Below are 11,636 nucleotides of genomic sequence, written 5' to 3' on the forward strand. Positions count from 1 at the left end.
TCAGGTTGGCTTGCGTCTGTAGCAGTTCCGGAAGTGTGTATGTACTTCAAGTCAGTTTGAGTGCTTTGAGAGAAAAGAACCACCCTGCTAAAGATACAGTTCTTCCCGCTGTGCAAGAATTTGCAAAAGTGGACCTACCTGGTGATATATTCTCCTCCCCAGTGATGATAGGGGGGCGGATATTTGTCGGATGCAGAGATGAATACGTACATTGCTTGGAAGTCAAGTTTGATATTTAAGTGCCATAAGTTTATAATACAACGGAACCGCAACAGGTGCATTGGACCTTCTCCCCTTGTTAGTTCTTGAGCATTCGTACATTCGTGAATGATTAAACTGGAGTGTTACCAAGAGGATCCAGATGCACTTTAGAAATCCTTGTTGCTTTGAACATCTTGATCTGGAAAGCTTCTTTTGAGCTCCAAGGAATAGAACAGCAGAAGATGGAGTGGTTACTCGTAAGAACCCAGCTTGTAGCGGCGTCTACCCAGAGAAATGGTATAAAAGACATAAAATCTAGTGTTGCTTAAAGAGTTGATACTCAACGAAAAACAACCTGAGCAGCGTCAGGTGAAGGTGTCTAAGTGACAGAAAACACGGCAAACTAAGCATATCAAACATTAGATGCTAAATAGATGACCTATATCTTCAATGAAAACTTGTCATTGTTGGATTTATACGTAAAGGTCCACAGTATCATGTGAAAATTATTATAAATGTTGTTGTTTTCTTAGTTTAGGAAGTTGAGATTTAAACATCCTTTTCTGTTTATCCATGTAGATTGGACGTTTCACTGTCCATATTTGGAAACAGCATATAATATTACAGTCCCAGATAAATAAAAGATGCTAACTTAAATCCTGCATTCCATGTTTCCCTCACGAAGATGAAGCCAATTTGGCTCTTAGATCTTTTCTTAAAATCTTTCCGGAAGGCGACTTTGGAATCGCATGAATGAAGTATACCTTGTGCAATCTCTTATAGAACACTACCTGTTAACATGAAAACAATGCGAGCGTATCAGCTAACTATCATGTGTTTCTCACGACTGAGATGATTCTAAATTGTCCAAGTACACGATAAATTCCTGCCTCATGGATTTCGGTCTTATTTTGAGTTAAATTAAGTGGAAAAAGATTTTGATCTAGCTTACCTGTTTTGCTATAAATTCTTTTACAGCTTCCTCGGTAAGCTCAAAATCATTTGATCGGACGACAAATGCGACAGGTACTTCACCTGCTACTGCGTCCATCTGACTGATAATTCACAACAGATGTAGTCAGTACTTGTTCAACTATCAAGTAGTTTTTATTCATGTATATATTCACGGCAATGGCTTTTAAAATATTAGGGTTGTACTCACGGCACAACTGCTGCATCTGCTATGGATGGGTGACTAACAAGAAGGGCCTCAAGCTCAGCTGGTGGTACCTGCGCACTAGAAAAAGTTAAAATAGCAAGCATTGACGAAGGAAATGTGAACTTAACCGGTATAATATTTTATTTTCCTCAATGATAGCAAGATTAACAACTACCCACCACTATTCCTAGTGAAATATAGGTTTCAGCTACACTACGTAACATAAACTAGGATCGACAATGTTACTTGGAATCCTTTGAATTTTATGAGTTCCTTGACTCTGTCAACAATGAAGACTTCATCATCATCATCCACATAACCGATGTCGCCAGTGTGCAGCCAACCATCCAGATCAATTGTCGACGCTGTAGCATCCGCATCATTTAGATACCCTGTTAGTGATCACAGTGTGATATATATCAGCTATGCGGATAGACCAAATGTGTTTGGTGTGTGCTTACGAGTTGAGAAACGCATTTTTCAATGTCCTATTATTTAAAACTTCCCGTGCATGCTTCCTCTACTTCTTTTGTTCTTTGATTGCCTTGGGGTATGATATTAGTGTTGGAGTTATCCCTCACATGAGGATGAGGAAGAAGCGAGAGAAATCAGTACTGTTCATGTGAAGAGGTATGAGCACGCGCACTCAAATTGGTCTAGCCCAAGGGGCGCCCGCGCCCTTGCCATAAAAAAGAAGATAGTTTTTTGGGTGAACTAGTATTACCCCCCCCCCCCCTAGATGAGCCAATTAGGATTTCCCCCCTACTAGATGGGAAATTAGGGTCTCCCCCAAATACACACAAAAATTTCGGGTCAACCCACTTTTTTTTTTTTTTGTGTGTTTTAGGGGAGACCCTAATTTCTCATCTAGTAGGGAAAAACCTAATTGGCTCATCTAGTAGGGGTTAATACTAGTTAACTCTAGTTTTTTTTTGACCTCTCTTAAACAGTACTTGAGGGGCTTCGAAATTGGCCTTGCCAAGAGTACGCCCGCGCCCATGCCTATATTTGCAGTTTCTATTTCTACAATAACCGCAAAATTGAAAGGGCAGTATAAAAACAGAAGTAAAGTTTTGGAAAACCTAAGTCACGAAATTTAAACCCAATTTTGAGAGCAATCAAGATTGAGAGAAAACATTTGCAGAGAGAAAAACCTGTAAAGAGAGAGGAGTGATCTAGTAAGGTGGAGAGACTTGAGAGGAGTGATTGTAATCTTTATTCCCATGTTATAAAAGGATTAGCTCTTGTGGAAGTAGGCACCATTGGGCGAACCACGTTACATCTTTGTGTTATGTTATGTTTAACTTTTCTTTGCATTATTATTTATTGTTAATAGTTGTTTAGAGAGTTGGGCATGCTAGGTTGGTTGTAGTGGATATTTAGAATTTGTCTGGAGTTGTAGTTAGTCCAAGTGCAAGTTATCTTAGTAGTGAGGATCGATTGGTATCGTTATTCCCAACAAGTGGTATCAGAGCTAGGTTAGATTAATCTAAGTTGTTATCCAAATTTTGAACGGAAGGTGTTTGACAAAATTCCTGAGAGAAGGTTTGAGTTGATATAGCTTGTAGAAATGGACCATTCTGTAAACCCTCGAATGACTAGTTTGAATAGATCGCTAACTACACTATTTGGAAAGCCAAGATGGAAGACTTGCTCTATTACGACGACTTGGTACAACCCATTGAAAACTAGTTGATGCCCGTGCCAGACGACACTCATGACACATTGAACCACCACCAATAATGGCAAATACAATCTAATTTTACCATCAAGAGATCCAACCACAATTGAACCACCACCAATAATGGAAAAACACTGAAAGTTCGTCCCTCTAGAAAACTGATGTCCTTGAGTCAAATTCAGGACGGATGTACTCTCACTTGCGAGATTCTGAATCATATCTTTTCGATCACGCTTATCCCACCTACAAATCCTATTATCATCCAAACCCAAGAATATCGATGCCGAAGGGTCCAACTGAGACCCCTTACTATTGTTAGTTATATCACTCATTGTAATATCAGTCCCCTCTTTCTCAAACTTCCATTCCAAAACTATCCTCCTCATTTCAATATCAAGCTGATGAAGCCCAGTCGAATGAGAACTAACCTCATTCGTAGTCGAGTTCATACGCAGTGTATTAATCTTGGCCCTCATAAGAAGAGTTTTTTTCGGTGTTGAAACCGAATGGCCAAAATGTGAACCAAATTTAGAACTCCCATTATCAAACTTCACATAAACACCCTTCCCTTGAATCCCATCACTAAAATTCTTAACAACCTCAACACCAGAACCACCAACCAAAAAACTATTCTCCAAGCACCCAATGCCAAACTCTGTATTCCTCCTCCTTGTGCTGCTTTCTTAAACTCCTCCATCAAATTCTGAGTAGCCTCGCCGACCCACCCCCATCTTCTACACCCTCCCAAATCAAAAATCATCCGCCGCCTCCCCCTTTGCCAACCTTATAAAGTCCTTCCCATAAACCTTAACCTTATTAACCTCATTAGCTACAACCCCTTGAACATTCTCAAACAAATAGTCCTGAAACTTTGTAACAAAGCTTGGATACCAGGAGGTGTTTTTTTGTTTGAGGGCAAAATTTTATATTTCTAGTGAGTGAAAAAAAAGGAGTGCCCAAAAAAAAATGAAATTGATGCTGGGCTCTAACTCGAACTCGCGACTTGGTGTGAGAAAAGCCCGTAAAAATGAAGTGGGATTCATTCCCGTTAATGTCATATTCCAACAATTAAATTCGATCCCTTATCTCGAGGATGATTAGCCTCACAGTAGTCGTTAGATTGTGATAGAAATGATCCGGACCGTCTTTTATTATAATTTTGTCTTGTAGTGGAAAAAAAAACTCTATCTTAATATATAGATGGAGGAGAAAAACCGGAAGTGATTGTTGTGGATGAGTGGAGCAAGCTTGACAGAAAAGCAATAGGGTACATTCGACAGTGGATTGACGACAGCGTCTTCCACCATGTATCCTAAGAGACTACAGCTTTTGGGTTGTGGAAGAAACTTGAAGACCTCTATGAGAGGAAGTCGGTCGGAAACAAAGTGCTACTCATTAAGAAGTTTGCAAACACGAAGTACAAAAAAGGTTCTTCAATGTCTGAGCATCTTAATGAAGTCTGAGAATACCATCAATCACCAGACACTGATGAAGATTGATATGGGAGACGAAGTTGAAGTTTTGCTCCTATTAAACTTTCTACCCGACAATTGGGAGACGTTAGCAGTTTCTCTTAACGGAGCCGCCAAGGATGGAGTTATTTCCATGGAGATGGCTACCAGGGCATTGTTGAATGAGGAGACAAAGAAGGGGTTCAAGAAGTAGTTAATCTCACTCAGAGATCCTTGTCACAGAGAAGCAGGGGAGAGGTAAAAGCAAAAAACCATCATCTCATTCTAGATGTGATGATAGAAACAAATCTAGTGGTGAAGCTAGAACTCCTAAGGCAGAGAGACAATGCTACTATTGTGCCACCAAGGGTCACTTCAGGTATGAGTGCAGAACATGGAAGAGGGATGAGAATAATAACTGTGTACATGAAGACATGGTAAAGAGAAACGGAAACACAGGCAGAGATACTACCGCACTAATCGACGATGGTCTAGTGGAAATTCTGTCAGAATGTGGTATGTGTTGTCTTAGTACCTCATGCCAAGATACAGAGTAAGTGATAGATACAGGAGCACCCTATCACATCACATGGCACAAGGGATTCTTCACTACCTACAGCTGTGGTGAATTTGGTGAGGTAAAGATAGGTAACAATGGCGTCTCAAAGATTGTAGGCATCAGTGATCCTCATGTAGAAATCAATGTCGGCCACACCTTGACACTCAAGAATGTAAGACATGTCCTTGACATTCGGCTATGCCTAATTTCCGCTGGGAAGTTAGATGATGATGGCTTTCTAAATTCGTTTGGTAATAGGGTATGGAAACTGAGAAGAGGTTCCATTGTAGTAGCCAAAGGAAAGAAAACTTGCTCTCTTTACAAGACACAGGCTAGCTTGTGTAAAGCAGAAGTAAATGTGGTAGAAGAAAACCTTCCTCCGAGCTATGGCATAAGAGACTATGCCATATGGGCGAAAAAGGCATGGAAGTTCTTGCCAAGCAAAAGGCCTTGCCAGACATCAAAGATACTCATTTAAATAGATGTACTCATTATTTTGTAGGAAAGCAACACAGGGTGTCTTTCCAAAGATTCTCGTCTCACAGAAAGGACAATGTCCTTGAGCTAGTTCACACTGACTTATGTGGTCCTATGAAAGTAAAGTCCCACGGGAGCTTTACTTTTCGACTTTCATTGATGATGCATCAAGAAAGATATGGGCATATAGTCTGAAGACCAAGGATGAAGTACTTGGTGTGTTCAAGATTTTCCATAGCATGGTGGAAAGAGAGACAGGAAAGCCTTTGAAGTGTATTCGGTCAGATAATGGGGGTGAGTACATAGGGCCGTTTGAAGAGTATTGCAAGATTCATGGGATTCGTCATGAGCAGACTATTTCCAAGACTTTGTAACAAAATGGTATAGCCGAGAGGATGAATCGTACCATTGTAGAGAGGATGAGATGCATGCTGTCTCACTCTAAGTTACCGAGAACTTACTGGATAGAAGCAATACGCACAGCCGTACATATGATCAACCTATGGCCGTCAAAGCCTCTAAATAGTAATTATCCAGAGAGAGTATGGTTAGGCAGAGATGTTGATTATAGATACTTGATGGTATTTGGGTGCAGGGCATTTGTTCATATTCCCAAGGATGAGAGATCCAAGCTTGATGACAAAGCCAAGCAGTGCATTTTTTTGAGTTATGGGGATGAGAAGTTTGGCTACAAACTCTATGATCCGATTAACAAGAAGGTAATCCGAAGTCGAGATGTTGTGTTCTTGGAAGACTAAACCATAACAGACTTTGAGGATGGTGAGAAACTAGAAGCTTTCACTAATGATCTTGTTGATTCAGAACCAGAAGTTCCTACTGTGGAACGTGCAGAAGGCATTGAGAATGCAGAGAACTATGGGTTTGAAGCTCATGATGATGATCCTATTGCTTATGATGGGATAGAACCTATTGATATAGAAGATGCAGATGAAGTGGATGAACCACCACCTGAGCAAGCAGAAGTGCATCCTCCTGAGCCACAAGAAGATGGGGTAAGGAGGTCTGAAAGAGAGAGACTAGCTTCAACCAGGTATCCACCACATACATATGTTTATTATCTGATGGTGGAGAACCTATGTACTATCAAGAGGCTCTTGAAGGTACAGATAAAGGGAAGTGGTTGAAGGCCATGCATGATGAGATGGATTTTTTCACAAGAATCACACTTATGACTTAGTTGAGAAACCGAAAGGAAGAAAATTTCTCAAGAATAAGTAGATCTAAAAAGTCAAGCATGAGAAGAATAATCTACACCCAAGGCACAAAACTCGCTTTGTTGTGAAGGGATTCGGTCAAAGGAAAGGGATTGACTTTGATGAAATTTTCTCTTTTGTAGTTAAGATGACTTCTATTAGAGTGGTATTGGGTCTAACCGCAAGTATGAATCTAGAGGTTGAGCAACTAGATGTTAAGACAACTTTTCTTCATGGAGACCTTGAAGAAGATGTCTACATGGACCATCCAGAGGGGTTTGAGGTCAAAGGCAAGGAGCACCTAGTATGCAAGCTAATAAAGGGTTTGTATGGGTTGAAGCAGGCACCGAGACAATAGTACATAAAGTTTGATTCCTTTATGATAAAGCAAGAATACAAGAAGTCTGCTTCCGATCATTGTGTGTTTGTTAAAAAATTTCTAGATGGGGATTTCATAGTACTCTTGTTGTATGTGGATGATATGTTGATAGTTGGCCCGAACATTAATAAGATATCCAAGCTGAAGAAAGACTTGAGTAAGTCCTTTGAGATGAAGGATTTGGGTCAAGCAAAACAGATACTTGGGATGCGGATCACTCATGACAGAAAAAGTGGGAAGTTGCTGCTTTCTCAAAAAAGCTACATTGAGAAGGTGTTGAAGAGATTCAACATGGATCAAGCGAAAGCCAGTCAGTTGTCCGCTTGGTGGCTAGTTCCGCATGACCAAAGGTATGTGTCCAAAAGGTGAGCATGAGCAGAATGAAATGGAAAAGATTTCTAATGCATCCGCAGTGGGCAGGTTGATGTATGCAATAGTGTGTACAAGACCGGATATTGCTTTTGCCGTTAGTGTTGTAAGCCGATTTCTGTCAAATCCGGGTAAGGAGCATTGAGAAGGTGTTAAGTGGATATTGAGATATCTCAATGGGCACTTCCAAAGCGTGTTTGTGTTTTGGTGAAAGTAAGCCCTTGCTTGAAGGCTACACTGATACAGACATGGTAGGTGATGTTGACTCGATGAAGTCCACCTACGATTATCTGTTTACTTTTGCAGGGGGAGCAGTTTCTTGGCAATCTAACTTGCAAATGTGTGTTGCCCCTCCACTACAGAAGCCAAGTATATTGCAGCCACTGAGTGTTGCAAAAAGATGTTATGGATGAAGAGGTTCTTCGATAAATTAGGGCTAAAGCAAAAATAGTTTGTTGTTCTATGTGACAGTCAGAGCGCCATCCATTTGAGCAAGAATCCGAGTTTTCATTCTACATCCAAGCATATACATGTGCGTTATCATTGGATTAGAGAAGTTCTCGAAGACAAGCATTTGAGTATTGAGAAGATCTATACTGACAAGAATAGATCGGATATGATGACCAAAGTCTTACCGAAAGGTAAGTTTGATGTTTGTTGTGTTACCGCCGGAATGGTAGCAGACTCCTCCTGTTGATTTGGGAATGCATGGAGGTAGCCCCCCTCACTGTTCGGGAGGGCGAGATTGTTGGAGTTATCTCTCACATGAGGATGAGGAAGAAGCGAGAGAAATCAGTATTGTTCGTGTGAAGAGGTCTGAGCACGCGCGTGCACTCAGATTTGTCTAGCCCAAGGCGTGCCCGAGGCCTTGCCGTGAAAAAGAAGATAGTTTTTTTTTCCCCACTCTAAACAGGCACTGGTGGTGTGGCACTTCGAAATTGGCCCCCGCCAAGAGTCGCGCCGCCCATGTCTATATTTGCAGTTTCTATTTCTACAGTAACCGGAAAATTGAAAGGGCAGTATAAAAACAGAAGTAAGGTTTTGAAAAACCTAAGTCACAAAATTGAAACCCAATTTTGAGAGCAATCAAGATTGAGAGAAAACCTTTACAGAGAGAAAAACCTATAAAAAGAGAGGAGTGATCTAGTAAAGTGGAAAGACTTGAGAGGAGTGATTGTAATCTTCTTTCCTACGCTATAAAAAGATTAGCTCTTGTGGAAGTAGGCACCATTGGTCGAACCACGTTACATCTTTGTGTTGTGATATGTTTAATTTTTATTTGCATTTTTATTTGTTGTTAATAGTTGTTGAGAGAGTTGGACATGTTAAGTTGGTTGTAGTGGATATTTAGAATTTGTTTGGAGTTGTAGTTGGTTCAAGTGCAAGTTATCTTAGTAGTGAGGATCAATTGGTATCGTTATTCCCTAACAACTAGTACAGTATCACGTTTCTCTTTAATTCATTACAGAGCCGTGTGTGTATGCAGGTATTATTTGTATCATTGGTTGAGTAGAAAGAGGGGTTTGACCTTTCATGATTTGTGGCCCACGGATGCATATCTCACCGGGTTGGTTACGCCGAAGAGACAAACCAGATTCTGGATCAATGATCTTGAGCTCTGCATTTCTAACCACAGTGCCACAAGAACCTGACTTTGTTGGGAAGGGCTGTTTTGCAAAACCTGAACACATTGACAACACTGGCCCCGCCTCTGTCATTCCGTAGCCCTACAAATACCACATGTCCATTATATACTTCCATAACACTAAACCATCCCTGTTACGACGCCGTTGTATCAATTGAACAACGTTATTCAAATCTAAGAAAGTGATACTAGCATACAAAATCTTAGAAATAGAACTCTCATTGATATAGTATGGAGTTATAAAGGTTGTAAAAAGAAATGTCGAAGGCTTCTGTAAAGTCTATGAAAAGAACAACAACAACAACCATTGACAGCAGATAGGCTTGCCTCTTTTTGCACTACTTTTGATAAAGGGGGGTACGCCAAAATATAGGAGGCGTATTGATAGAAAGACAGAAAGGATAAAAAGTAGTGAAATTCACTCTAAGCTCCTAAGTTTAGTGTGAATTTCATTAAGTCAAGGTTTTACGAGGGCTCAGTTACCTGTCCAAAGATGGCCTGAGGGACTCTGCTTCTTAGAGCCTCTTCCAGCTCCTTACTAAGTGGGGCTGCCCCAGACAATACTATCCGTATTGAGCTCAGATCGAATTTATCAACTGTTGGATCCTTTGCCAACGCTAACACCAAAGGAGGCACTACTGCAGCCACTGAAACCCGGTGTTTCTGGATCAAATTCAACAATGTCTTTATTTCAAATTTCTGCATTAACAGTACTCCAGCCCCTCTTCTCAGAGAACAGAGGAGAACAGAGTTTAAGGAGTATATATGAAACAGGGGAAGAACACAGAGGACAGTGTCATCTGCTGTTAAATACAAATTGGGATTTTCTCCATCAATTTGTTGAGCTACACTAGAGATCAAGCTCTTATGTGTCAGCATTACACCTTTGGGCAATCCAGTTGTCCCCGAAGAGTAGGGAAGAGCCACTGCATCATTGGGATCAATTGAAACAGGTTCAATTTTCAACTCATCCGCGTTTGAAATCTCAGAGAAATGTATACAGTTCTTTTGTGGGTCATTAATAGTGACTACTTTGAAGTCCTCACAACAAATCCCATTAGAGTGTTGGAGCTTATCGACATAGAGGGACTGTGTAATGATTAGTTTGGCACCTGAAGCAGATACTTGCTTGAAGATCTCTGCTGATGTGTAAAATGGATTGGCTGTGGTAGTTATAGCCCCAAGCATTGAAGCACCCATGAACGAGAATACAAATTCAGGACAGTTTTGGAGGAGAATCATAATAACATCGCCTTTCTTGATGCCCAAACTTGATAGACCAACAGCAGTTCTCTGGCAAATGAGATGGGTTTCGGCGTAAGTGTAGATTCTTCCATCAGAACCTGAGATCAAACAAGGTCTATCAGAGAATTCTGAGAGTCTTTCAAAACAATAGGTATGCAGAGGGAGGTGGTTGGAGATGGGTATATCAGGAAGTTTCGAGCGAAAGACAAAGGTTTCTGGACAAGTATTCTCAGTTTCAGAAGTGGATACTTGGGGATTAATCTGAGGAGGTTTGGTTTCAGGAGAGGCAATGGTAATCATGCTTGCTTTTCTTTGTAGCTAAGTCAAAATAGTAAACAGAGGAGCTAAACTGAATCTAAAAGAAATTCAAGTCAAATGAAGATTGATAAGTATAACCAATGAAGATTGATAAGTATAACTAATGAAGATTGATAAGTGAACCAACACAGTAAATGAAGCTCTCAAGCAGGACAACAAAGATACTAAAAGAAACAAAGAATTTAGAAGTTAAAGCCTTATGGAGGAGAGTGTTCAAGAAATGAAAATATACAAGGCAAAGATGTTTTTTGGTGGATTTGGAGGAAACTGCAGGAGAACTGTAAATGGAGTAAAGTTGTGACTAGAGACAGAGAGAGAGAAAGATGGAATTAAGTGCAAGATAGGAGAAGAGGAGAGGTAGGTAGCACTTGTGGGGGAGAAGAAGAGTTGACGGGCACACAACACATGCATGCCATTTTATTTTATTTTCAGAAGCCACGCTCATCTATGATCTACCTCACCCTCTCCAATTAAAATACGACACTCCAAGTTGGGGTCTATATCTTTCTCTTAATTTTTATTTATTTATTTTTATTATTTATTTTTATCTTTCCCTACTTATTTATGGTTCAGTAGATGCAAAAGTAATAATACAAATTCATCGTACAAATATGTTCTTTCCTACAAACGGGTTCCATTCTAAAATTTGATTAATGAATTATAACAGAATACATTTTAATAAATCAATACCTTGAAACAAATCAATAATGCAACCAATTATTTATATCTAAACATTATAAATGTTTGAAATGATTGTGCTCCAATCATTTTTCTCTTCGGTTTAAAAACGATTCATATAAAACGTTCCATATGGGTTGAGGCAGTGCCATACATAGGGATAGATTGTACTTGCTCCTTTTCGTTTTACATACACTAGCACTTGCGCGCATGCATTGCACGGATCTCAATTATTTTTTCTTGAATTTGAATTTAATTTT

General features: G+C 40.0%; 2 protein-coding genes across 7 annotated transcripts in view; one reads left to right on the forward strand and one right to left on the reverse strand.

Moving 5' to 3' along the window:
* Window positions 1–865, forward strand: part of LOC147525080 (AMP-dependent synthetase and ligase family protein) — a 31,363-nt gene extending 30,498 nt beyond the window's left edge. For 3 of the 5 annotated variants that reach the window (XR_015221016.1, XR_015221014.1, XM_086605234.1), the window contains one exon: window positions 5–865. Coding sequence is in view for 1 of the 5 variants with exons in the window: in XM_086605234.1 (XP_086461360.1) it covers window positions 5–239 (235 nt within the window). In the remaining 4 variants the exon portion in view is untranslated. The remainder of the gene's footprint in view (window positions 1–4) is intronic. The other 2 variants (XR_015221015.1, XR_015221013.1) reach the window with 1 other exon arrangement.
* Window positions 674–11,101, reverse strand: 4CL3 (4-coumarate:CoA ligase 3). 2 transcript variants are annotated; one of them, XM_086605251.1, is made up of 6 exons: window positions 9,619–11,101; window positions 9,019–9,217; window positions 1,607–1,752; window positions 1,364–1,431; window positions 1,154–1,256; window positions 674–992 (listed from the first exon to the last, which is right to left on the reverse strand). In XM_086605251.1, exons 1-6 carry the CDS (start codon window positions 10,678–10,680, stop codon window positions 879–881), a joined length of 1,692 nt encoding a protein of 563 aa, XP_086461377.1. In that variant the 5' UTR covers window positions 10,681–11,101; the 3' UTR covers window positions 674–878. The 2 variants fall into 2 exon arrangements, with proteins under 2 accessions (XP_086461377.1, XP_086461378.1); XM_086605252.1 differs by lacking the exons at window positions 674–992; window positions 1,154–1,256 and having other exon boundaries at window positions 1,540–1,752.
* Window positions 11,102–11,636: the final 535 nt, after the last annotated feature.

This window comes from Coptis chinensis, chromosome 1 (genome assembly GCF_015680905.1).
Source record: "Coptis chinensis isolate HL-2020 chromosome 1, ASM1568090v1, whole genome shotgun sequence".
Taxonomy (NCBI): Eukaryota; Viridiplantae; Streptophyta; class Magnoliopsida; order Ranunculales; family Ranunculaceae; genus Coptis; species Coptis chinensis.